Consider the following 24,906-nt stretch of genomic DNA (forward strand, 5'->3'; position numbering starts at 1 on the left):
CATTTTATTTGAGTACAAATACATACAAAATCTCTATTAAGTAAGTCATTAAAACCCTCCATCCACTAGGCTTCTGAATGGTTCACTATCACATAATTGGAAAAAATTGGAGTTGTTTGATGTCTCGTCGCGGCGAACTGTGGCTATTTTGTGAATCCTTTGGGAGCATAAAAAGAACGTGCCAAAAAGATGATTATGATTTGTGTGAAGTTCTTTTTTTGCAAAGTATCTGCTACACATTTTTCATGTTAATATAAATTCAGTTAAAAATGCTGTTTTAGAAAAAGTATGGTAAGGGTGGTCTTTAAATTGAAAATGTTGCATTTATGTGCGCTTAAAATTTTTGCGTTCAAATTGAATATTTAAGGAAAATATTTAGTGTATTGTGACCTTATTACAGTTGGAATGTAGCCTTTGAAAAAGAAAGGTTACGTTGTACTTGTATTATTCCATAAAAACACAACGAAGTCAGAATGTCAGGTATTTCTAGTTTAATCTTGTCACAAACTACCACTAGACATCAATATTGTATACAGTTTAAGCAAGTTTAATCAAGACTCTTTGCGGAAATGAACGGAAACTATAAACGATGTTAAACGAATTTAAACATAACTAGTTCTGGCGGGCCGCCGTTCTGGCTTCCATAACTTTAAATGTCGCTTTTTATGATTTTTGACAGGCGCGACTTTATATACAGGTCTGTCAATACTATATAAACTGTACGCTGAAGTTTCTTTAGCTAAAACATAACAAGATAACTCATTCTAAATTTTATCTGTATCATTGATGATTGAGTCAAGAGTATGTGAAACTGAAAGTGAAAGAAGTCCCAACAATTTTAATAATGTAACATTTTTTTCTCTCTTTTTTCTATTTATAATTCATAAGCCCACCCACCATTATATGTTTGTAAAGTTAATTATGAATAAATGCAAGCAATTTCTGGCATTCAACGTATGTTTTTGACGATATTAGGAGTATTTTAATATTTGTTCAGCAATCAAAATGTAATTTTTTAATGTGTGTTTCATTAAGGCTGCCAGTACCAAAAAGTACGTACTAGCTTTAACAATAAGATAAATAAGTGACTAAAAGTTGAAAAACGTCATTAACCTTGAATCCCACTCATACAAAAAATAGCCCATTATATCTATTTATATAGGGACTTTTCTGATTTTAGCCCATTTGTCATTAAATTTATATATTAACATCGTAATAAAGCTTGGGCTGTCCATTTAGGTAAAAATTGCAATTTAGGGCATTGGCAAAAAGGCCACTGGTTGGGGAAAAAACAACAAAAAACTAACACATATAGGGCGCTAATCTTAATCCAGCTAGATAAATCCTGACCACAATGGGGATTGAACCCAGGACCTCCCGGTTCTAAATCAGGCAGACACTCTTCTGAGTCACATTAAAAGCAAGCTCATATAGCAAGGCAGTATAAGTTCTTCATATACAGAACCTTGCTACATTGATATATTTCTTAATAAAAATTCAAATTAGAAGAACAAAAGCTTATAAATTATACTTACATGTGTAACCCAGCCAGAAAAATCCCTGACCACCATGGGGATTGAACCCGGGACCAAATCAGACAGACACTCTACTGCGTCGCTATAAAAGCTAGCTCATAAAGCAAGGCAGTATAAGTTCTCTTTATACCGAACCCCGCTACATACACCACCTCCAATTGTGAAATTCTTCCACGAATGTCCTGTTGTCATGATATCTGTGGGACGTCTGACACATATGGTGTTTTTACGTTGGGCGCCTATGTAACCCAGCCAGAAAAATCCCCAAATCAGGAAGACACTATCGCGTCTTTGTAAAAGCTAGCTCATATAGCAAGGCAGTATACCCGGTAAGTTCTCCTTATACCGAACCCTGCTACACATGTATATATTTGGTTGATGTATTTGAAATACAATTGAGATATAATAATCATTAGACACTTACTTAAAAAAAGAACCTTTTTTTGGAGATCAGTAATTTCTTTTCATTTTTTTTTTAAATTTTGGTTTGAGAATGAGTCCATGTAACGATCCTTAGATATGCCAGGAAAAGGCTTGAGCCTTTTAATTCTTAATTTGAATACGTGGATCAGAGACTTCACACATAGCAGGTGGATTGAGAGATCTCTCAGAGGGATTTATCTGTACATTCAGGGATTTATGAAATGGACTCTGATGAGATGTCAGATGATGATGAAGTTCCGGATATGCCCTCCCTCTGGCATTCTGCGATTCACACCAATGTGAGTAACAGTTATGGCCACATTTATTGTCTCAATTTGTCTGATCATCATAAAACTTTGTACCAAGATATTTCCCAATGATATCTTGGTTAAATTTTAAATGGTTCTGATTGCTTGAAAAACATGGCCACAAGGGGGGTGGGTCATCTGTTGAAAACATGGCCACCAGGGGGCTGTGCATTTTTCCTTATATGGCTATAGTAAAACCTTGTTAACACTCTAGAGGCCACATTTATTGTCTGATCATTATGACACATAGTTAGAGCATTTTTCCATATGATATCTTGTTACGAGTTTTAAAATGGTTCAGGTTGGTTGAAATACATTGCCGCCAGGGGGCGGGGCATTTTTCCTTTAATATATGGCCATAGTAAAAAAATTGTTATATCATTCTAAAAGTCACATTTATTGTGCAATCATCATAAAACTTGGTCATTATCTTGGATTAGTTTGAAAACAGTGCCAGTTTGTTGAAAAACATGGCCGCCAGGTAGCAGCAAAGTTATCCTTATATGGCTATAGTAAAACCTTGTTAGCACTCTAAAATTTACATTTATTGTTCACTCTTCATGAAACTAATGGTCAGAATTTTATTTTAAATGATATCTTGGGCTGCACAAAACAGGTCAGTTCCTTTGTATCTCAGGTGAGTGACTTTTGGCCTTTCAGGCCCTCTTGTTTTTTTACGTGCATTGAAATCTCTGACAGAATATAACAAACTCAAATGCATAGCAAGATATGCACAGTTTTGTGTGTGAAAATCACCCCAATTCTAAGTTTGATGTCATCTCCCATTTCCACATAATATATGTGTCTTGTTCTGAGAAAATTTGGCTTCATGCATGTGCGTAAAGTGTTGTCCCAGATTAGCCTGTGCAGTCCGCACAGGCTAATCCGGGACGACACTTGTCGCTTTTATGGTATTTTTAGTTTCAAGGAAGTCCCTCCTTGCCGAAAATCAAGTTTAGGCGGAAAGTGTCATCCCAGATAGCCTGTGCGGACTGCACAGGCTAATCTGGGATGACACTTTACGCACATGCATTATAACCAGTTTCCTCATAACACGGCTCATATGTACAAATAAGAGGAACAATGTAAATTTCAAAGAAAGTTAATTTTATTTTGATAAAAATGTATAACAAACAATTTATGTCTGCATACATCAGTGTATAATAATCAATTTCCACATTTCCTTGAAATTTTGTTCTTCACTATTTAAGTGCACTTTAATTCTAAACTTTAAAGTTTGTGAAAGGAAAATAAAAAGCATCTTAATTTCCCAATTTTAGACGAAACAACATGGTGTTTTTTAATCATAAAGTCCAAAGCCTCTTTTCCTAAATTCCCAAAACATTCTGTGCCCCAACCCCCTTCTCCGTGCCCCATCTTAACAGACATGCATGTTTGTTACTAGATGGTTACTAATAGTGAACATCAAATAATCTGTTAATGGCAGCTTAGAGCATTTCCATTACATGTGTATGTTGGTTTATGGAGATGTATAAACAATACATTTTTTTTGGACAAATATAGCCAGAGATTTCTCTAGTCTTGAATTGTTCACAGCTAACTTGCCTTTTGAATACAAATTGGAAGATTATTCCTTATTTAGAACTGCAATATTATTTTCTAATAGTTTTTTTAGACTTGTTTATAACAACTGTGTTTTTGTTGCTGTTTTAGGGTGCATTGTCCAGTCCAGTTTCATCATTAGAGTCCTCATCACAATCCTTTTCCTTGGAAAAGCTTCTGACAGAACACAAGGAACATGTAATTATAGAACTTTAGTTTTTTTAAACCTTTTGGGTTCGACCAGAAACCATCTATAGGCTGTTATTGGCAATTTCCTTGCATGATATCTTGATTTGTACCTACATTAAATATCAAAATGTTTGTTGGAACTTAAGATACATTGTGTACAGTTTTTATCCAAAAAACATTGTAAAATGACTTGTGCACAGATTTTATTTTGAAGGTTAACATTTAATGCTTTTAAGTGATAGATACGAGCTGCGTTCTGGGTAGACTTGGCTTAACCCTTTGCATGCTGGGTAATTTGTCATCTGCTAAAATGTTGTCTGCTGAATTTCTAAAATTAGCATTTTCTTCGATTTTTTTCAAAGAATACTATCAGAATAGCAAACAGTTTGGATCCAGATGAGACGCGACGTTCTGTGGCGTCTCATCTGGATCCAAACTGTTTGCAAAGGCCTTAAAAATTCGGTTCCAGCACTGTAAGGGTTAAGGCATCTGTGTAAAGTGTCGTAGTCAGGGACAACACTTTCTGCCTACATGTATACTAGATTATTGTTTTAGAAGAGTTTTCTTTCAAACAAAAAATCCACAAAAGCTGAAAGTGTTATCCATAATTAGCCTGTTTGGATTGCACAGGCTAATCTGGAAATACACCTATCACACATGCATGATGCCCAGTTTTCCTAAGATGCGATTTAAGATATAAAAATGGACGACCATCAGGATTCAAACCAGGCTCCTTAAGTTTAGAAGGCTAGTACCTTAATCTCTCAACCATCTTGACTGTTACAGTTCATCCTTAATTATATATAATTTATAAAGACCATCCTCCAGTTGTCACAAATTTAATGGAAAATGATAGAAATACTTGAGATTATAAGATCATTTTCATGTTTTTAACACTTGCTGATTTTATAGATTACAAATTATGATAATGATAAAAACCAAACACTGTATTTGTCAGCATGAGTCTATGTCCTTAGTTTATATGGTACTTGGCGAACAGTGATCTATTATGTTGTGAATTTACCACAAAACGTTAGACAATTGTCATCTCATCAATCTGTGAACAAGCTCCTTTAAAACGCATAGTGAGACTTTATCAAACTGATTGATTATTAAGAAACCATGTTAAGGTAAAAAATTAGTGTACAATTTTTTGTTAATATTAAATAGAAAAAAAACCCATCAACAACTAGTTAATTCTATTGACATGAATCTATCTATAGTTCATTTATATAATTATTACCCCACAAACGAAGTTTATTGGGGTATATAGGAGTGAGCTTGTCATGGGTCGGTCTGTCTGTCGGTCCGTATTAAGTGTCCGCTGTCTAATTCAAGTTGTTTTCATCCGATCTTCACCAAACTTGGTCAGATGTTGAATCTTGATGATGTCTAGGTCAAGTTTGAATATGGGTCATGCCGGGTCAAAAACTAGGTTACGGGGTCACTTAGTGTGTTTTTTAAGATTCAGCATGGTGTCTTCTCTCTAATTCAAGTAGTTTTCATCTGATCTTCACCAAACTTTGCCAGAAGTTTAATCTAGATGATCTTTAGGTCAAATTAGAGCATGGGCCATGCCAGATCAAAAACTAGGTCACAGGGTCACTTAGTTCATTTTACACAATCAGCATGGTGTCCCCTCTCTTATTCAAGTAGTTTACATCCGATCTTCACCACACTTTGTCAGAAGTTGTATCTAGTTTATTTTGTATGCCAAGATTGTTTTAATTTTCTTTTGCAGATACGAGTAGAGAAAGAAGTCGAGGAAATCAGAACATTATTACAGGTAATATTACATTTTGTGTTGAGCATCAAGTAATAAATAATCTGCCTGACAAAGCATTTTTATTTTAGTTTTGATAGTTTGCTCTTACTATATCTAAGTGTTTATCATCCTGTTCTTTCTGTTCATCTACTGGGTACATACATCATACAATAAAATGCACTTTTCATACATTAAACATACATGTTCGATTTTGGGGGCCAAAATATTCTTATGGTCATGATCAGATTTTAGTAAATCATATAAGAATGAATCAATAAAAACTCATGATGTTTTAAGTAAATTTTATTTAATTGCATGTGATTATTGTATGAACTGTCGGACAAATAACCTCTAATTGCACAAAAGCCAACAGCATTTATGCCTAAACTAGGTTAATTTTCCTGACATTTTATACACTGATGAAATGTGGAAAAATACTATTGAATTTTTAAAGTTACAATGTCATGTGTTTAGAAGTTTTTTTTATGCCCCCGAAGCATATAGTGATCGGACTGTCCGTCCGTCTGTCTGTCTGTCCATCTGTCCATCACACTTTGCGTTTAGGTTTCGAAAAATGCTCATAACTTCTATGTCGCTTCAGATAGCAATTTCATATTTGGCATGCATGTGTATATGGACAAGGCCTTTCCATACGCACACAAATTTTGATCCCTGTGACCTTCACCTTGAACTTAGGGTCCGCATTTAGGTTTCGAAATCTGCGTTAAGGTTTCGAAAAAAGCTCATAACTTCTATCAAGCGTTTATAGGGGGCATAAGTCATCCTAAGGTGACAGCTCTTGTTTATAAAATATGAAGGCCACAAATCACTTTTATGTTCTGGTGTAATTTCATTTCACTTTTGGTTTTAACATCTATAAACGACATAACGTAAACGTTTGCACAAACCAATGATGTCATTTCACTTTAAAAGAATTAAAAGGTATATCGTCGCTGTCGTTCTCAAACCTCGTAGCTCCAAAATTTTCATTTTTTTTTCGTCTTTAACCAATATATGAAGTCTGGCGCGTGTTTTGTGCTATATCTAGTAGCTCTACGCCAATCAGAGCCCTTAAAAAAGCCGCGTGACGAAATGATGTAGCTTGATTGTTGGCTTTTTTGTCGGGCAAAAAGTCGTAGCGATTGTGGAAACACATGAAATTTTGTAGTCGCGAATAAACATTAAAAAAGTGTGTTTCATGGAAGTTAAAGCATATTCTGTTAATGGTAAGTAGTTAAACGATGTTCATTCTTATCCTACATAAGGGAAATTACTTTTATGTTGCAATTAACAGATAAAACTTATGAGAAAAAAAAAACATTTTTTTTTGTAAACAGTACTCATATTTTTTATATTTAAAGGAATTTCTGATTAATTATTATACATTATGCGTCCTCTATTTAATCATTTACTTAGAAAGCTATGTTTTTATTTAAAATGATTTAATAACAATAAAATCATGCATGTTTCAAAGCTACATCCTTTCATCCTGACAAATTGTGATGCGGCTTTTATTGCTACGTCATTTACCCTATAGGTACGTCATTTCCTTTGGACAAATTTGACAAAAACATTTTTATATTTGCAGCTACGAGGTTTCCTATCAGGACGAATTGTCGTACCTCATTAAAATGACAAAACTGTGGTGACAAAATATCGTAGCAACCATTTCTGAATATCAGTATGATTTATCAGTATTACTTACGCGTCTACTGCTTATACTGTATTTTGCAGCTTCATTTGTTTGGTATTTTTACAGAATTTCAATATCTAAAACATCGTTATAAAAAAATGTGACGGCTTCTTCTCTCTCCAGAAAAGTTGGCATTTTTTAGCTACAAGATTTGAGAACCACAGCTACGATATAATGTTGTGAAGATTGGTGTAAAAGAAACATTTCATTTGGCCAGTTGTTTACGAAAATTTGGTGCAGCTATGAAAGTTTTGATATAATTTGCATACATAGTGGGTAGAAATTTGCCTTTCTTCTTTTCAGACAAAGAGCGGAGGTTTCATAAATGCCATTGAGGATGATAATGAACTGTCTGGTAAAATGCTTTTTTTATGCACAGGGATTACTTTGTGCCGTCACTAAGAAATTGAATGATAAATTTAGTCTTTTCATTCAAATGAGTGAGTCTTATAATTCAACGTTACCATGTTTTTCAAAGATCCTCTCCTTGGATTCACTGTCAAACAGTCAATGGATTCTTATATTCCCATATTTTGTACAAAAATTCTTAAGTTTATATATATAGGATCTGGCACCAGTTGTCATATCATACCATATTTTATTAAACGAGTACAGGAATTTTGTTAATAAGCCAGCCTTTGGCGAGCTTTATACGAATTTCCTGGACAAGTTTAATGAAATATGGTATGATATGACAACGAGTGTCAGATCTTTTTTATCACATGCCTTTAAATGAGCAAATTAAATAAATATTTACACAAACATAATGATAAATCCCGAATGTTGTTAACATTTTGTGACTTCATTTGACGTTGCAACGTCATTTCAGCAAAATAACAAAATGTGATTGGTAAATAAACAAAAATTAAGCCAATGAAAACAATTTAAAAGTATATTATACATGTGTAAGATAAAAATATATGTAATGGTTATATTACATGGGAAACAGGGTATGGCATGTGATAAAAGAATTGTGTCTGCTGGTTATATAAATTTTGAGCAAAAACCTGAAGTACTCTGATTATTCTCAGGCCCTTATTGCCAAATATTAATAGTCATGCACATGTTTTGTTCCTACAAACACAAGTGATAAGACTTATTGTAGTCAATTATGAAATAATTATTTTTGCAATAAAATAAAAAAATATAAATAATATAAGTATATTTGATAAGGAACTTGTTATTGAAAATAGACAACAATTGAGGGATAACTGACTAAGTATGAGTGCTTAGTACTGAAAAACCAGCTAACCAAAGAAAAGTTTTAGTAGGTCCACCATGCCTTGCCATGACTGAAATATGTTGAAAATGGAAAAAAAATACAAGTGAAAAAAAAAGGAAAGAAAACGTTCATAACTGAAATTTATCGTTCAATTTATTTTTTGCTCACATGGAAAAAGGGTTTAATGGACAACAATTGCATATTTTATAAAGAACTTAAAGAGGGTAAAATTACTTAAGTTGATAGTTCATTTTTTTTCACCCACCAGGACCTGCAGGCAAAGGACTTCAGGACCAACATGCACGGGTTCTGAAGCAGTTTCACATGCATGACTCGTGTATGCGTCAAGAGCGCCCAGGCATGCATGTGTTCCATCCTGAGCGGTACCTGTGCAACTTTGACGCGGGTCTTCATCCATGTCACTGTGGTTTTAGAAATGTGAATGATTCTGTGATTGAGAAACACGTGCACAATCTTGAAGCACGTAAGTATGGGGCTATTGTTCAGCTATGCATGTTTTAACTCATTTCTTTAAAAACAGATTCGCATTTTTATGCCCCGGATCCAATGTTTGGGGGTATTATTTTTTTTTGCCTGTCTGTCTGTCTGTCATTCTGTTCCAAAACTTTAACCTTGATCATAACTTTTGCAATATTGAAGATAGCAACTTGATATTTGGCATGCATATGTATCTCATGGAGCTGAACATTTTGAGTGGTGAAAGGTCAACGTCATCCTTCAAGGTCATAGGTCAAACTTAGCAATATTGAAGTAAGCATCTTGATATTTGGGATGCATGTGTATCTCATGGAGCTGCACATTTTGAGTGGTGAAAGGTCAGTGTTCAGGTCGCCTTTAAGGTCAAAGGTCAAATATACGGCGTCTGTTTGTCCGTTCGAAAACTTTTACATTGTTAATAATTTTTGCAATATTGCAGATAACAACTTGATATTTGGCATGTATGTGTATCTCATGGAGCTGCACACTTTGAGTGGTGAAAGGTCAAGGTAAAGGTCATCCTTCAAGGTCAAAGGTCAAGGTCAAAGGTCAAATTTTGCAATATTGAAGATAGCAACTCAATATTTACCATGCATGTGTATCTCATGGAGCTGCACATTTTGAGTGGTGAAAGGTCAAGGTCATCCTTCAAGGTCAAAGGTCAAATTTTGCAATATTGAATATAGCAACTTGATATTTGGCATGCATGCCTATGTCATGAAGCTGCACATTTGGAGTGGTGAAAGATCAAGGTCATCCTTCATGTTCAAAGGTCAAGGTCAAAGGTCAAATTTTGCAATTTTGAAGATAGCAACTCGATATTTGGCATGCATGCGTATCTCATGGAGCTGAACATTTTAGAGGTGAAAGGTCAAGATCAAGGTCATCCTTCAAGGTAAAGGGTCAAGGTCAAATTTTGCAATATGGAAGATAGCAACTCGATATTTGGAAAGCATGCGTATATCTTGGAGCTGCACATTTTGATTGGTGAAAGGTCAAGGTCATCCTTCAAGGTCAAATATATGGCTTCAAAACGGCGCAGAAGGGTGCATTGTGTTTCTGACAAACACATCGCTTGTTTAATTATATATATAACAACTTAATATTTCTTTGAACTTGTTAGTGTTGCCTGATGGCATTTGTTGGACTGAATTTTGGAATGTGTTTTGGAGTTCGTAGTAAAAAATTATATTGTCTTTATTTTGATGAATTTAGTTTTATTTAATTTTAAATAGTTTTTAAAACGATGTCAAGCTTGAAGTATTGTCTTTTATTGGCTTAAAAAAATGAATAGCTTTGAATCATGAAGAAAAAAAACAACACAGTGTCATTGAAAGCATTCAGCTTTATTACATATTTATACATTATTTCATTAATAGTTTTAATTTATGTAGTACTATGTCATGAATGGATAGAGAAAACCAGTGACAACCCAAAATCTAGAGAAGTAAATGAGCTGCCATCTGGAAAAATGGGGCTTAATCCATTCACATAAAGCTTTGGCCCAGATTAGCCTGGGCAGTCTGCACAGGCTAATCAGGGAGAACACTTTCAGCCTGAACTGGATTTATTCTAGGAAGAGATTTCTTCTATATGAAAAAAAAACCTTTTAAGTGTCCCCCCTGATTGACCTGTGCAGACTGTACAGCCTTATCTGGGATGACACAAGCATTAAGCCCCCATTTCCCGGAACGAGGCTCACAAGCCTGCTTGTTTGCAGATGAGTACAAACAGCTGCTCACCAAGGGTGCCATTCCACACTGCTTGGGGAAAATAGTTTGCAAAGATGAATTCATGAGATGGATGTTCTTGTTAAGTGAGTAAAATAGTATGGCCTCTTAAATGTTTTCAGGCAAAATGTTTACAAACCTGCTGAAATCTCAGTTTAAAAGATTGATACTATAAAAAAGCATGACAGTGTTGCAATAAACTTTTAGATTTTTACTTCCCATATCATATGTCCCACCTATTGACTATGGAAGTGTTTACATGCTAAAACTATGATGATAGTGTACAAAACATTATAAAATATGATAACTAGTTTAATGACTATATTTTGATCCCAGCTCAATTCACTTTCACTTTCAAAACTATGAAAGCAGGGTCATCTTCAGATCCTAATTGCTATATAGCTGTCAAGATACTGAAGTTGTTGTTGCAAGCCTTTTATACCAAGATGCCTGGAGTTCAATACCCATGCCAGCGGCCTGTGTTTAGATGGTTGTCACCATACTGAACAAGTGGGGGTTACCGTACTCACAGTACTCTTGTCACCATACTCAACAAGTGGGGGTTACCGTACTCACAGTACTCTTGTCACCATACTGAACAAGTTGGGGGTTACCGTACTCACAGTACTCTTGTCACCATACTTACCAAGTGGGGGTTACTCACAGTACCCTTGTCACCATACTGAACAAGTGGGGGGTTACTCACAGTACTTTTGTTGTCACCATACTGAACAAGTGGGGGTTACTCACAGTACTCTTGTTGTCACCATACTGAACAAGTGGGGGTTACTCACAGTACTCTTGTCACCATACTGAACAAGTGGGGGGTTACTCACAGTACTCTTGTTGTCACCATACTGAACAAGTGGGGGGTTACTCACAGTACTCTTGTCACCATACTGAACAAGTGGGGGGTTACCGTACTCACAGTACTCTTGTAACCATACTGAACAAGTGGAGGTTACCGTACTCACAGTACTCTTGTCACCATACTGAACAAGTGGGGGTTACTCACAGTACCTTTGTCACCATACTGAACAAGTGGAGGTTACTCACAGTACTCTTGTCACCATACTGAACAAGTGGGGGGTTACTCACAGTTCTCTTGTTGTCACCATACTGAACAAGTGGGGGGTTACTCACAGTACTCTTGTTGTCACCATACTGAACAAGTGGGGGTTACTCACAGTACTCTTGTCACCATACTGAACAAGTGGGGGTTACTCACAGTACTCTTGTTGTCACCATACTGAACAAGTGGGGGCTACTCACAGTACTCTTAATGTCACCATACTGAACAAGTGGGGGGTCACTCACAGTACTCTTGTTTCAACCTTCAACATAAGACCATTCCAATTAAATGTCTTTCAGTAAAAATAAATACTTGGAAATTGCAACTATGATTCCTTATCGGTCCCAACCTTCATAAGTCTAATGATATAATGAGCCCCACATGATGTCTCGGGCGAGGAAATAACTGAACTTCAGGCGTATTTAAACTATTGCTCCCTAAAGAGAATGATGTCACCCAAGGTGGTTGGCCTACTCTTTGCAAGAGTTGTCTTTAATATATACTCTGCCTTTTTTGTATGTTAGTTATTGTATTTTTACAAACAAAAAGGAGAGTAAACCTAAATACCAGTCTAGGTAGACATTGTAATACACAAATACACAGTCAGATTCTAAGGTAATTATACCCCCACAAACAAAGTTTAGGGGGGTATATAGGAGTGAGTTTGTCTGTCGGTCTGTCTATCGGTCCGTATTAATTGTCCGCTCTCTAATTCAAGTTGTTTTCCGATCTTCACCAAACTTGGTTAGATGTTGTATCAAGATGATGCCCAGGTCAAGTTCGAATATGGGTCATGCCGGGTCAAAAACTAGGTCACGGGGTAACTTAGTGCGTTTTTAGCTCACCTGAGCACAGCGTGCTCATGGTGAGCTTTTGTGATGGCCTTTTGTCCGTCGTGTGTCATGTGTCGTGCATCGTCAACATTTGCCTTGTGAACACTCTAGAGGCCACATTTGTTGTCAGATCTTCATGAAACTTGGTCAAAATATTTGTCGCATTGATACCTCGACTGAGTTCGAAACTGGGTCATGCTGGGTCAAAAACTAGGTCACTAGATCAAAAAATAGAAAAACCTTGTGAACACTGTAGAAGTCACATTTGATGCCCAGTTTTCATTTATTTTTGTCAAAATGTTTGTCTAAATGATATGTTGGTTGAGTTTAAAAATGGTTCCGGTCCGTTGAAAAACATGGCCGCCAGGGGGTGGGGCAGTATTCCTTATATGGCTATAGAGAAACCTTGTGAACACTCTAGAAGTCACAATTTTTGCCCAATCATCATGAAACTTGGTCAAAACATTGGTTTCATTGATATCTCAGACAAGTTAGAAAATGGTCCAGATCGGTGAAAAAACATGGCCGCCAGGGGGCGGAGCAGTTTTCCTTATATGGCTTAAGTAAAACCTTGTTAACACTCTAGAGGCCACATTTATTGTCTAATCTTCAAATTTGGTCAGAAGATTGGTCTCAATAATATCTTGGATTAGTTCGAAAATGGTTACGTTTGCTTGAAAAACATGGCTGCCAAGGGGCGGGGCATTTTTCCTGTTATGGCTATAGTAAAACCTTGTGAACACTCTAGAGGCCACATTTATTTTCCAATCTTCATGAAATTTAGTCAGAAGATTGGTCTTTCTTTAAAGATTGTTAAAAACTACCCATGGCAATTTACTATCTGTATTTGTTATGAACAGTAAGTTATGAATGTTTTATAAAATTCTTTCCACCTTAATTATATGCAAAATAAATCCTAAAATTATTGTTGACGTGAAGCAATATTTAAAATGAGTATTTCAAATGGCATACTAATTGAATGAACATTCAATATTCAGGCCATAATTGCATTCTGTATGTGGTAAAAGTTGAAATGCCTGGAAACCCGCCAATAATAAGTGTGCTCTAGTTAAAATTGATTAAATTCTTTAATAATTAACATGATGCTTTTAAGCTGTCAACCATTACTCTCCTCCACTGCTCCCGTGATCAGATATCTGATCATTCCTTGATGGTAGCTTTATCAGTAATTCCTTTAATAATTGACTTGCAAATATTTATTTTATTAAAATGTCTCTAGACCTGTTGTTAAAAACTGTGAAAGCCTCAGATCATTTGTTTGACAGAGCTTGGCCCTAAAAATTGGAACATGTTGACGATGTGAAAATATTGTGTTCTATTTAGCAATTAAGGCGCACACTAACAAATATGTATTTAGTCCATATCAATTTAACTTTTCTGCTAAACACATTCAAAGCTTTACATATTGCCAATAGTGTTCTCATTAGGTACTAGTAATCATCTGGCCAAGCGTTTGCATTTGAATTTTGATTGCCATTTAAAAAACTTTCCATGACTTGTGACAATGTGAATTTCAAGTGTCACTCATGAATGAAAAACAAAGGGCAGAGTATATACATTCTGTTGATATGTTAGCTGTAATAACAGGAGGCCTTTCATCAATAATCTGAGGTCGGAAAGCCTTGCCATTATATTATTCTAAGCCTTGCCTGATATATTACAAAATGATCAGGCAGCAACCTGTTATTCTCTATATATGACCTGTAAAACTAAATAAAGCATTGTTCTGTTCTGTAAATTTAACATATATTTAAATGCTGATCTATTTGAGTGGCGCTCTGAGAAAACAGGGTTAAATGCATTTGCACAAAGTGTTGTCCAAGATTAGCCTGTGCAGTCTGATGATGAGTATTTATCTGCTTAAATGATATTTTTGTTCAAAGCCTCTATAACGCTCAAAATCAACGAAAATTTCGTAAATATTTCGTAAAATAAAGTTAATACCCAAACAATCAGTGTTCCATATAGCAATAGCCACAATTTCAACGCTAGATGTAGTATGATTATATAGATTTGTGTAGATACAAAATGCTTGTTTTTATTTATTTGTGACATAATTAATTCAATTTTAATTTCCCGCGAATATATCTCTATTCATATGACACACAAACACAAAAATGGTACCATGTTAGTGTTCATGTGACGTATGACTAGATATCGTTGTGGGAAATTACAATGGAATTAAATATGCAAAACAATAATAAAAACGAGAATTTTGTATCTACAAACATCTATTTTACCAGACCACATCTGGCATTGAAATTTTGGCAATTGCCATAAGGAACACTGATTTTTAATTGTATAACTTTATTTTACGAAATACTTAACAAAATTTTTGTTGATTTTGAGCGTTACAGAAGTCTCTTCTTCGCAAAAATCCTGTGAAGGGAATATTGTCATCCCTAAATAGCCTGTGAGGACTTCATAGGCTAATCTGAAGCAACAGTTCAAGCACATGCATAAAACCCCCTTTTAAACAAATTGCGGCTCTTTTATGTTCATACTGATCCCCCTGTGTGTTGCAGTGTCTGTGTATGAAGACCAGGAAAGCCTCCCAGATCTCTTGCACAAAGTAATAGAGATCGTACACAGGGATCCAGGATGGCGCCCTGCGGTATCTGACATATGCAGCATTTTGGTTAATTATGGTAAGTCCACACTTATGGGCCTTGTGGATACATGCAGCATTTTGGTTAATTATGGTAAGCCCACATGGATGGGCCCTCTGGATATATGCAGCATTTTGGTTAATTATGGTCAGTCCACACTTATGGGCCCTGTGGATATATGCAGCATTTTGGTTAATTATGGAAAGTTTACACTTATTGCCTCTGTTGACATTGCTCGACATAAAAGATAAAAATGTCTTCCAATTTTAAGTATTTAATGGCTGATGTGTGTGAAGTGTCATCCTAGAATAGCCTGTGCAGTCTGCACAGGCTAATCAGGGAAACACTTTTTGTCTAAACTTGATTTTTGCTTAGAAGAGACTTGCCTTAAAAAAACATCATTAAAACAGAAAGTGTCGTCCCTGATAAGCTTGTGCTGACTGCACACGCTAGTCCGGGACAACACTTGATGCACGTGCATTATGCCCAGTTTTCTCCCTTTTTACAGAGCACTATCCATTCATTATTTATATCAGCAAAAGAAAATGGCTGAAGAAAACAACAACAACAACAAAATTGCATTTAAGGGTGTCACGTTTAAACGTATAAACGCTCGCTTTTCGTGTTTTACTGAAAAACGTTTACCAAAACAGTAAACGTTTAAACGACAATCAATATCAATATAATACATATTGGGGTGCAAATAACGTAGCCAACTAGCCTTATGAAGTATATCGACGAAGAACTGCGCAATCCGGGTACTTGTGGTAAATCCGGGCTACCGAGTTAGGCAGTAATTTATTTCTGTTTTGTTAGCGGATGGCACATACATGAACGGAAACTAACGGAAAATCTTCGCTACTTTCCGAAAATCTTACTACTTGTCAACGAAACAGTGCATATGCCGCCATCTTGAAATATTTTAATTGATTGATTAGCAGAGTAAAACACTGCGGTAGCATGTTGAAAAGCAATATGTTAACCAAATTATATATTGATTTCGTTTTTGCTAGTTAACTGGTTTTTCATTTTCTGCGGTCAAACGATATGCACATTGTATTTCATGTGCAAAATACGTTTTGTTTTAGGAAACAGTATTTTTTATCGATTTTACATTATTTTCGACGTTCTTTAAATTATTTTTATAAAATGACGAATACACATGTGGTGATACGGGTGGTCTGTTTTATAATATTTTATGGTTTTAATATGACGTCATTGCGCGAATTGGATATGCACTGAATATTACTTCCGGAAATAACTATTTTCAGTTTGGAAATGCGATGGTACTGATGCTTTTAAAACGGACATAGGGATACCGTTTAAACGGTAACGTTTCGTTTATTTAATTTCGTTTAAACATTTAGAAAAATCTGTAAACGTGACACCCTTAATTGCATTATTAAAATAAATAAAATGTCACTTAACTGTGAAGTGGGGTCTCTTTCAACTGTGAAAACTCAGCTCACTGCATATTTTGTGGGGTTAAATCAAAGCATGTGTGATGATGGGCTTAAAGTTTATTAATTCTGAACTTAACCCATTTATGCCTAGAGTCTAGAAAAAAGGCCTTGGCAAACAGCATGATGCCGCGTCTCATCTGGGTCTGCGCTGTTTGCTTAAAGGATTTACTGTAAGAAATATTCTTAATATAGAAATAAATATACTAGACGTCCCTAATTTTGGAAATTAGTTGATCCAATTTAGAAGGATGGGAGAGTCTACTAGGCATAAATGGGTTAACAAGGAGTTGGCTTCTAAATGTTTTAAATATTTTTCAGGTGCAACTGAGGAAGAACTTTTAGGGAAAAATGAAAATCATTTTTCTGACAGGTATACAAGTCTACTCAGAATTGTGCCTAAGTAGTATCTAAACTTTGGTGCCTTGTTCATCTCATGAAAATAGGCAAAAATAACAATACCAGACAACACATGTTTTTTCAAAGCATTTAAGTTTTTTGCTTTTCAATAAAGATATCTAAGTCATACTTATGGCAGGAAACAAGACACATTTATTACTAAAAAGTATCAAGCTTTCAGACTTTATAACTAATAATATTTTTAAGATGTGAAACAAGTAAAAGCTCTATTTAGATTGAAAATGTGCTTTAATGATTATTTATCCCCTGTTAACAAAGTGTGAGCAGGTTTATAATGGATCGCGTTTGTTGTTTGTCTGGTTTGTCTGCATGATATGTTATACTTTGGTTGAGTTAACTTTTTCCACATTTCTCAAGCAATTAAGTTGAAACTGCAAATATCTTATTACCAAAAAGTGTAGGTGTGAAGACATTATTTTCATCTTCAGAGTTGTGAACACTCCTGTGTTGTATTCCCGTGATAACAGCTGACAAAAATAATGCACTGTGTTAGTTTTGTTTGTTACAATTTTTGTTGTATAACTAGGGTATAACTAGTAGTTTAATTACCCAGTGGCAATGCAGTAGGGGAGTTACTCCATAATGCAAATTGTCTGTAACACTTTCATGTCGCGCCATATCTTCCATACCTGTAAACGGATTTTCATGACAATTTCCTGTGTACATTGAGATAATGTGTAGAAAAAAAATCACTCCAGGTCAAGGTCATACATCAAGGTCAAAGGTTTGAGCCTTCTTTTTTGGTTCAACTTCATAGCTCCTACATCCTTCATAGAATTTTCCTTAAAACTGGCTAATAATGGTTAGGTCATTGAGCAATATGCAGAAAACATGAGTTAGTCATGGCAGGTCAAGGTCAAGGTCATAATTAACGGTCAAAGTTTGATTCTCCATTTTTCTTGTTGCAAGCATTGAAGGCATTGAGACATCGTGCAGAGGTCATGAGTAAGTGGTGTATTTGAAGGTCAAAGGTATCAGCCTCCATTTTCATGTCGTCTCCATATTTCATATGCCCTTTATAGAGCTTTCATCAAACTTGGCTTAAATGTTTACATCATTGAGACAATATTCAGAAGGCAAGACTCATGGTCTAGTTAATACTTCAATGACCAATGTTTGAACCTCTATTTTCGAGTCCTGTCAACATCTCCTATTCCCTTTGTCCCATTCCACTTGTCGTCTGCTTAAGTAATTATGGCTAAAAATCTTCGTCACAATTTCAAGGTAAAAAAAATCTTGGTGGGTGGGGGGGGGGGTATAGCTATTTCTTAGACTGACTCATTTTGCTTTTTTGTTGTAGGTGCAAGTGTTTGGTTCAGCCAAATTATAAACCAAAGTCTAAGGACAGCCCTTCCAATGGATTCAGTTTAGAAAATTTAGAGGCGGTTCTTCAGGTGTTAACAGAAGCGCTGACTTCTAGCGAGTAAGTGGTTGTTTTGTGTGTGTTTTTTGTCTGACTTCATCATATAATGACCATTGAAAGTTAAGGGGATATTGATGTCAAAGCTTTGAGCCTTTGACAGGGTTACTTGGGATTAAACAATGGAGAAAGGAAGAGAGGTATAATAATAACACAAACAAAACAGTCAACACTGGTATATCTGTTAACAAATAAGGTGCACATTGTAACACAGCTACTTACTACCATAAAGCCTTTTATGTACTTGAGTCATACGGCATTAGTCAACCAACAAATCAATGAAAATTAATGTCAAACAATTTTATTTTTTTAATTGTTCTTTATTTAGTTAAGTAAAGACAGTTGTACTTGAGTCATGGCGCATGAACAAGTTGATCATTGGTCTAGTGGTGACACACTGCTACCAGTACTGAAGGGGTAAGAGGTTTGATTCACCTCTCAACCCTGAACCACTAAAATTGTCTTCCCCATAAAATGTCTAACAGAGATGCAGTGTACTAGTAATAAGGTGCTTCACCTTGGGCACAAAAAGACCCAAGGTTGCAGTCTCTGGAATGGGGCGACTCCTGTACCTTGCATATTCCCCTTTATCCCAGCTAACAAGTACATGTAGTCAGTGGTGTATGGCAAGTGGACTAGATAAATATCTACTGATACACTAAAAAAAAATTTGTTGGACATTTATAGTTTAAAGATAAATTATAGAGATGAAGATAATTTTGTTGAGGTCTTTACTGCAAAAAATCACTATAAATATTGTCCCTGAGTAAACAAATTTACTAATAATGGTTGCTCGTACATATAATTTTTTATCTTTCAAATGACTTAAAATTATTTACAGGAACAGCTACTGTGGGATGGAACTCAATGTCTTACTGCATGCAGTGTGTTTGATTTCCCTTGATGTACGACTGGACAAGTAAGTATACATTATGTAATGATCAATGTTAAAGATCCAGTCCACCAAAAGCTATGTTATATGTGCTAAACTAGGTTCAATGCTTATGAAAGAAAATAATGTTTACATCACTGAAAACTATTTTGTTAGTAAAAAATGCTTTTTATTATGTTTATGCTAGATTATGCTTAGTACAAATTGAATATATACTGTGGATAAAACTAATTTTGTTGCCATAAAATGTCTTGATGTTTTAAATCTGGCAAAATGTTGGATATTAAATTTGTGGATTGTGTTGTAATGTCTGAAATGATGTGAAAGATGTTAACTTTTTTTTATGTTTGGATTTCATGGTTGTGTCCACAAAAAGTTGTGTCTTACCAAGTACATTTTTTCCCCCAAAATATCAGTATAATAGAGAAAGGGGCAATTAATGGCCCAGTGTGTAAACAATATCAGGTCGAAGTGGTGTAGTGGATATGGTGTCCGCCTAGCGATCAGGAGATCACAGTTCGATCCCCACTGTGGGAGCGTTCTTTAGATATCCCCCATAGACACCAAGTACTGGTTCTAGTCACAGAACGGACTCAAGAGCGTTTCAAATTAGCCTGAGGCTTTCTATGCAATCTAGCTAAATTAAATAGGTTTAAACTAAACAATATCCTGTTGTTATTTGTATATCGCCCCCTTAATGTACCTTTTTGCACCAATGGGGCGGTATAAAGATGGTTGAAAGCCTCAAGGTACAAACCATATTCATTTAAATGTTCAATTGCTATGTCCTTACTTTAAACTTTATGGAAGTTTGGTTTCTGGTACCATGATGAATTATTGTGGTGATAAAGTAGCCTCTCCTGTATATACATGTTTACAGTTACTTGAAAGGTCAGTTGACGTCGCCTATGACTTACCATTACACTACATTCCCTTGTATAATGTCCCCTATGAAGAAAGCCTGTGCTTGTAAATACAACAACGTTTACTATTAATTTTTAACGGATATGTCTGCCCTGCATCTGTGAGCATTTCATTGTGTTTGATGTTGTTTTACAGAAAGATATAAGGCTGTGCTTTAACAGCAGAGTGCAATTATTAGCATTTGATACATAGTAGTATCAATCTTTAATTTGCTCTCAAATAAATTGTGCTAATTGCAATTTCGTTGTCTTTTGCACTTTAAAATACGGCACAATATAATTGGATCCATCATCATATTTTTCACACTTCAGCAGAATCTTATTTTTGTGGATATTTCAATTGAGAATTGACATTCTTGAACAAAACACATTTCATGAGAAAGTAGATGAGCATGTTTGGTACCCATTCACTGTTGTTGCTTAAACGGTACAAGCCAAAAGCTGCAAATGTATAAAGTAAAACATATTTTGTATCCTTACTACTATAACTTCATAAACTATTGGTTGAAATATTGTGTTGATTGTCTTTTACCGGTTTACATCCATATTAACCAAAATAATCCTATTGTAACAGTCCATTGATAACTTAATTGCATTCATCTGCCAGTTCATATGAACGTAGTTAGGTTGTAGAACACATGTGTGATGTGAAAAAGGATCATCAAAATATGTTGAATTCTGAAAACATGCAACTTTCCAAAAATTAAGAGTACTAAATTTGAAAGAAAATCTGGATGTTAAAAAAATAGAGTACCTCAAAAGATTTGATTAAAAAGAGTATCCAAAAATTCTTTGTAATTACTTTATTCAAATGGGAAAAATAAATAAAAACTAACAACTATTTCACCATGAGCATTTGCATTTATTTAACACACCATCTTTTCCTTGTTCACTACAGTAACAAGTTCTAGTTTATAAAGTTCTAGACTTGCTTTTTTATACCCCCCAATTGAATGATCGGGGCATATTGTTTTTGGCCTGTCTTTCTGTCTGTCCGTCCGTCCGTCCGTCCGTCCGTCCATCCATCCGTCCGTCCGTCCGTCAAAATTAAAGTTTTGAGTCAGACAGATAGACAGACAGACGGACGTCCGTCTGTCCGTCCGTCCGTCTGTCTGTCTGTCTCAAAACTTTAATTTTGGTTAATTTTTGTAAAATTGAAGATAGAAACTTGATATTTGGCATACATGTGTATCTCATGGAGCTGCACATTTTGAGTGGTGAAAGGTCAAGGCAAAGGTCATCCTTCAAGGTCAAAAGTCAAAACATACAAATCCAAGGAAAGTAATAAGCTTTAAAGGGAGACAATTATCTGTACCTGCAAAATGATAAAAAATAAATCAATCAATCAAAGCGGCGCAGGAGGGGGCATTGTGTTTCTGACAAACACATCTCTTGTTCCTTTCAGCATGGCCCTGTTATGTACCATACAGCAGTGTGTCACGGCCATTCTAGACCACTACACCGAGGTTGACTGGAGACAGCAGGTTTGTACCATACAGCAGTGTGCCACTGCCATTCTATACCACTACACTGAGGTTGACTGGAGACAGCAGGTATGTACCATACATCAGTGTGTCACTGCCTTTCTAAAACCACTACACTGAGGTTGACTGGAGACAGCAGGTATGTACCATACAGCAGTGTGCCACTGCCATTCTAGACCACTACACTGAGGTTGACTGGAGACAGCAGGTATGTACCATACAGCAGTGTGTCACTGCCATTCTAGACCACTACACTGAGGTTGACTGGAGACAGCAGGTAGGTACCATACAGCAGTGTTCCACTGTCATTCTAGACCACTACACTGAGGTTGACTGAAGACAGCAGGTATGTACCATACAGCAGTGTGTCACTGCCATTCTAGACCACTACACTGAGGTTGACTGGAGACAGCAGGTATGTACCATACAGCAGTGTTCCATTGTCATTCTAGACCACTACACTGTGGTTGACTGGGGACAGCAGGTATGTACCATACAGCAGTGTGTCACTGCCATTCTAGACCACAACACTGAGATTGACAAAAGACAGCAGTTATGTACCATACAGCAGTGTGCCACTGCCATTCTAGACCACTACACGGAGGTTGACTGGAGACAGCAGGTTTGTACCATACAGCAGTGTGCCACTGCCATTCTAGACCACTACACTGAGGTTGACTGGAGACAGCAGGTATGTACCATACATCAGTGTGTCACTGCCTTTCTAAAACCACTACACTGAGGTTGACTGGAGACAGCAGGTATGTACCATACAGCAGTGTGCCACTGCCATTCTAGACCACTACACTGAGGTTGACTGGAGACAGCAGGTATGTACCATACAGCAGTGTGCCACTGCCATTCTAGACCACTACACTGAGGTTGACTGGAGACAGCAGGTATGTACCATACAGCAGTGTGTCACTGCCATTCTAGACCACTACACTGAGGTTGACTGGAGACAGCAGGTAGGTACCATACAGCAGTGTTCCACTGTCATTCTAGACCACTACACTGAGGTTGACTGAAGACAGCATGTATGTACCATACAGCAGTGTGTCACTGCCATTCTAGACCACTACAATGAGGTTGACTGGAGACAGCAGGTATGTACCATACAGCAGTGTTCCATTGTCATTCTAGACCACTACACTGAGGTTGACTGGGGACAGCAGGTATGTACCATACAGCAGTGTGTCACTGCCATTCTAGACCACAACACTGAGATTGACAAAAGACAGCAGTTATGTACCATACAGCAGTGTGCCACTGCCATTCTAGACCACTACACGGAGGTTGACTGGAGACAGCAGGTATGTACCATACAGCAGTGTGCCACTGTCATTCTAGACCACTACACTGAGGTTGACTGAAGACAGCAGGTATGTACCATACAGCAGTGTGCCACTGCCATTCTAGACCACTTCACTGAGGTTGACTGGAGACAGCAGGTATGTACCATACAGCAGTGTGCCACTGCCATTCTAGACCACTACACTGAGATTGACTGGAGACATCAGGTATGTACCATACAGCAGTGTGCCACTGCCATTCTATACCACTACACTGATGTTGACTGGAGACAGCAGGTATGTACCAAACAGCAGTGTGTCACTGCCATTCTAGACCACTACATTGAGGTTAACTGGAAACAGCAAGTATGAACCATACAGCAGTGTGTCACTGCCATTCGAAACCACTACACTGAGGTTGACTGGAGACATCAGGTATGAACCATACAGCAGTGTGCCACTGCCATTCTTGACCACTACACTGAGATTGACTGAAGACAGCAGGTATGTACCATACAGCAGTGTTCCACTGTCATTTTAGACCACTACATTGAGATTGACTGGAGACAGCAGGTATGTTCCATACAGCAGTGTTCCACTGTCATTCTAGACCACTACACTGAGGTTGACTGGAGACAGCAGGTATGTACCATACAGCAGTGTGCCACTGCCATTCTAGACCACTACACTGAGGTTGACTGGAGACAGCAGGTATGTACCATACAGCAGTGTGCCACTGCCATTCTAGACCATGTCACTGAGATTGACTGGAGACATCAGGTATGTACCATACAGCAGTGTGCCACTGCCATTCTAGACCACTACACTGATGTTGACTGGAGACAGCAGGTATGTACCATACATCAGTTTGTCACTGCCATTCTAGACACAACACTGAGGTTGACTGGAGACAGCAGGTATGTACCATACAGCAGTGTGCCACTGCCATTCTAGACCACTACACTGAGGTTGACTGGAGACAGCAGGTATGTACCATACAGCAGTGTGCCACTGCCATTCTAGACCACGTCACTGAGATTGACTGGAGACATCAGGTATGTACCATACAGCAGTGTGCCACTGCCATTCTAGACCACTACACTGAGGTTGACTGGAGACAGCAGGTATGTACCATACAGCAGTGTGCCACTGCCATTCTAGACCACTACACTGAGGTTGACTGGAGGCAGTAGGTATGTACTATACACAAGTGTGCCACTGCCATTCTAGACCACTACACTGAGGTTGACTGTAGACAGCAGGTATGTACCATACAGCAGTGTGCCTCTGCCATTCTAGACCACTACACTAAGGTTGACTGGAGACAGCAGGTATGTACCATACAGCAGTGTGTCACTGCCATTCTAAAACCACTACACTGAGGTTGACTGGAGACAGCAGGTATGTACCATACAGCAGTGTGCCACTGCCATTCTAGACCAATACACTGAGGTTGACTGGAGACATCAGGTATGTACCATACAGCAGTGTGCCACTGCCATTCTTTACCACTACACTGAGGTTGACTGGAGGCAGCAGGTATGTACCATACAG

The 24,906-nt window shown here is 36.9% G+C and overlaps 1 protein-coding gene across 1 annotated transcript in view; it reads left to right on the top strand.

Moving 5' to 3' along the window:
* The first annotated feature begins 407 nt into the window (after positions 1 to 407).
* Positions 408 to 24,906, top strand: part of LOC127841272 (uncharacterized) — a 37,171-nt gene continuing 12,672 nt past the window's right edge. Inside the window, exons 1-12 of the mRNA XM_052369955.1 lie at positions 408 to 480; positions 2,169 to 2,257; positions 3,941 to 4,027; positions 5,760 to 5,804; positions 7,780 to 7,831; positions 8,967 to 9,182; positions 10,917 to 11,012; positions 15,378 to 15,500; positions 17,243 to 17,294; positions 18,642 to 18,764; positions 19,603 to 19,680; positions 21,982 to 22,129. Of these exons, the coding sequence (XP_052225915.1) occupies positions 474 to 480; positions 2,169 to 2,257; positions 3,941 to 4,027; positions 5,760 to 5,804; positions 7,780 to 7,831; positions 8,967 to 9,182; positions 10,917 to 11,012; positions 15,378 to 15,500; positions 17,243 to 17,294; positions 18,642 to 18,764; positions 19,603 to 19,680; positions 21,982 to 22,129 (1,116 nt within the window). The 5' untranslated portion in view covers positions 408 to 473. The remainder of the gene's footprint in view (positions 481 to 2,168; positions 2,258 to 3,940; positions 4,028 to 5,759; positions 5,805 to 7,779; positions 7,832 to 8,966; positions 9,183 to 10,916; positions 11,013 to 15,377; positions 15,501 to 17,242; positions 17,295 to 18,641; positions 18,765 to 19,602; positions 19,681 to 21,981; positions 22,130 to 24,906) is intronic.

This window comes from Dreissena polymorpha, chromosome 8, assembly GCF_020536995.1.
Source record: "Dreissena polymorpha isolate Duluth1 chromosome 8, UMN_Dpol_1.0, whole genome shotgun sequence".
In the NCBI taxonomy this organism is placed as follows: domain Eukaryota; kingdom Metazoa; phylum Mollusca; class Bivalvia; order Myida; family Dreissenidae; genus Dreissena; species Dreissena polymorpha.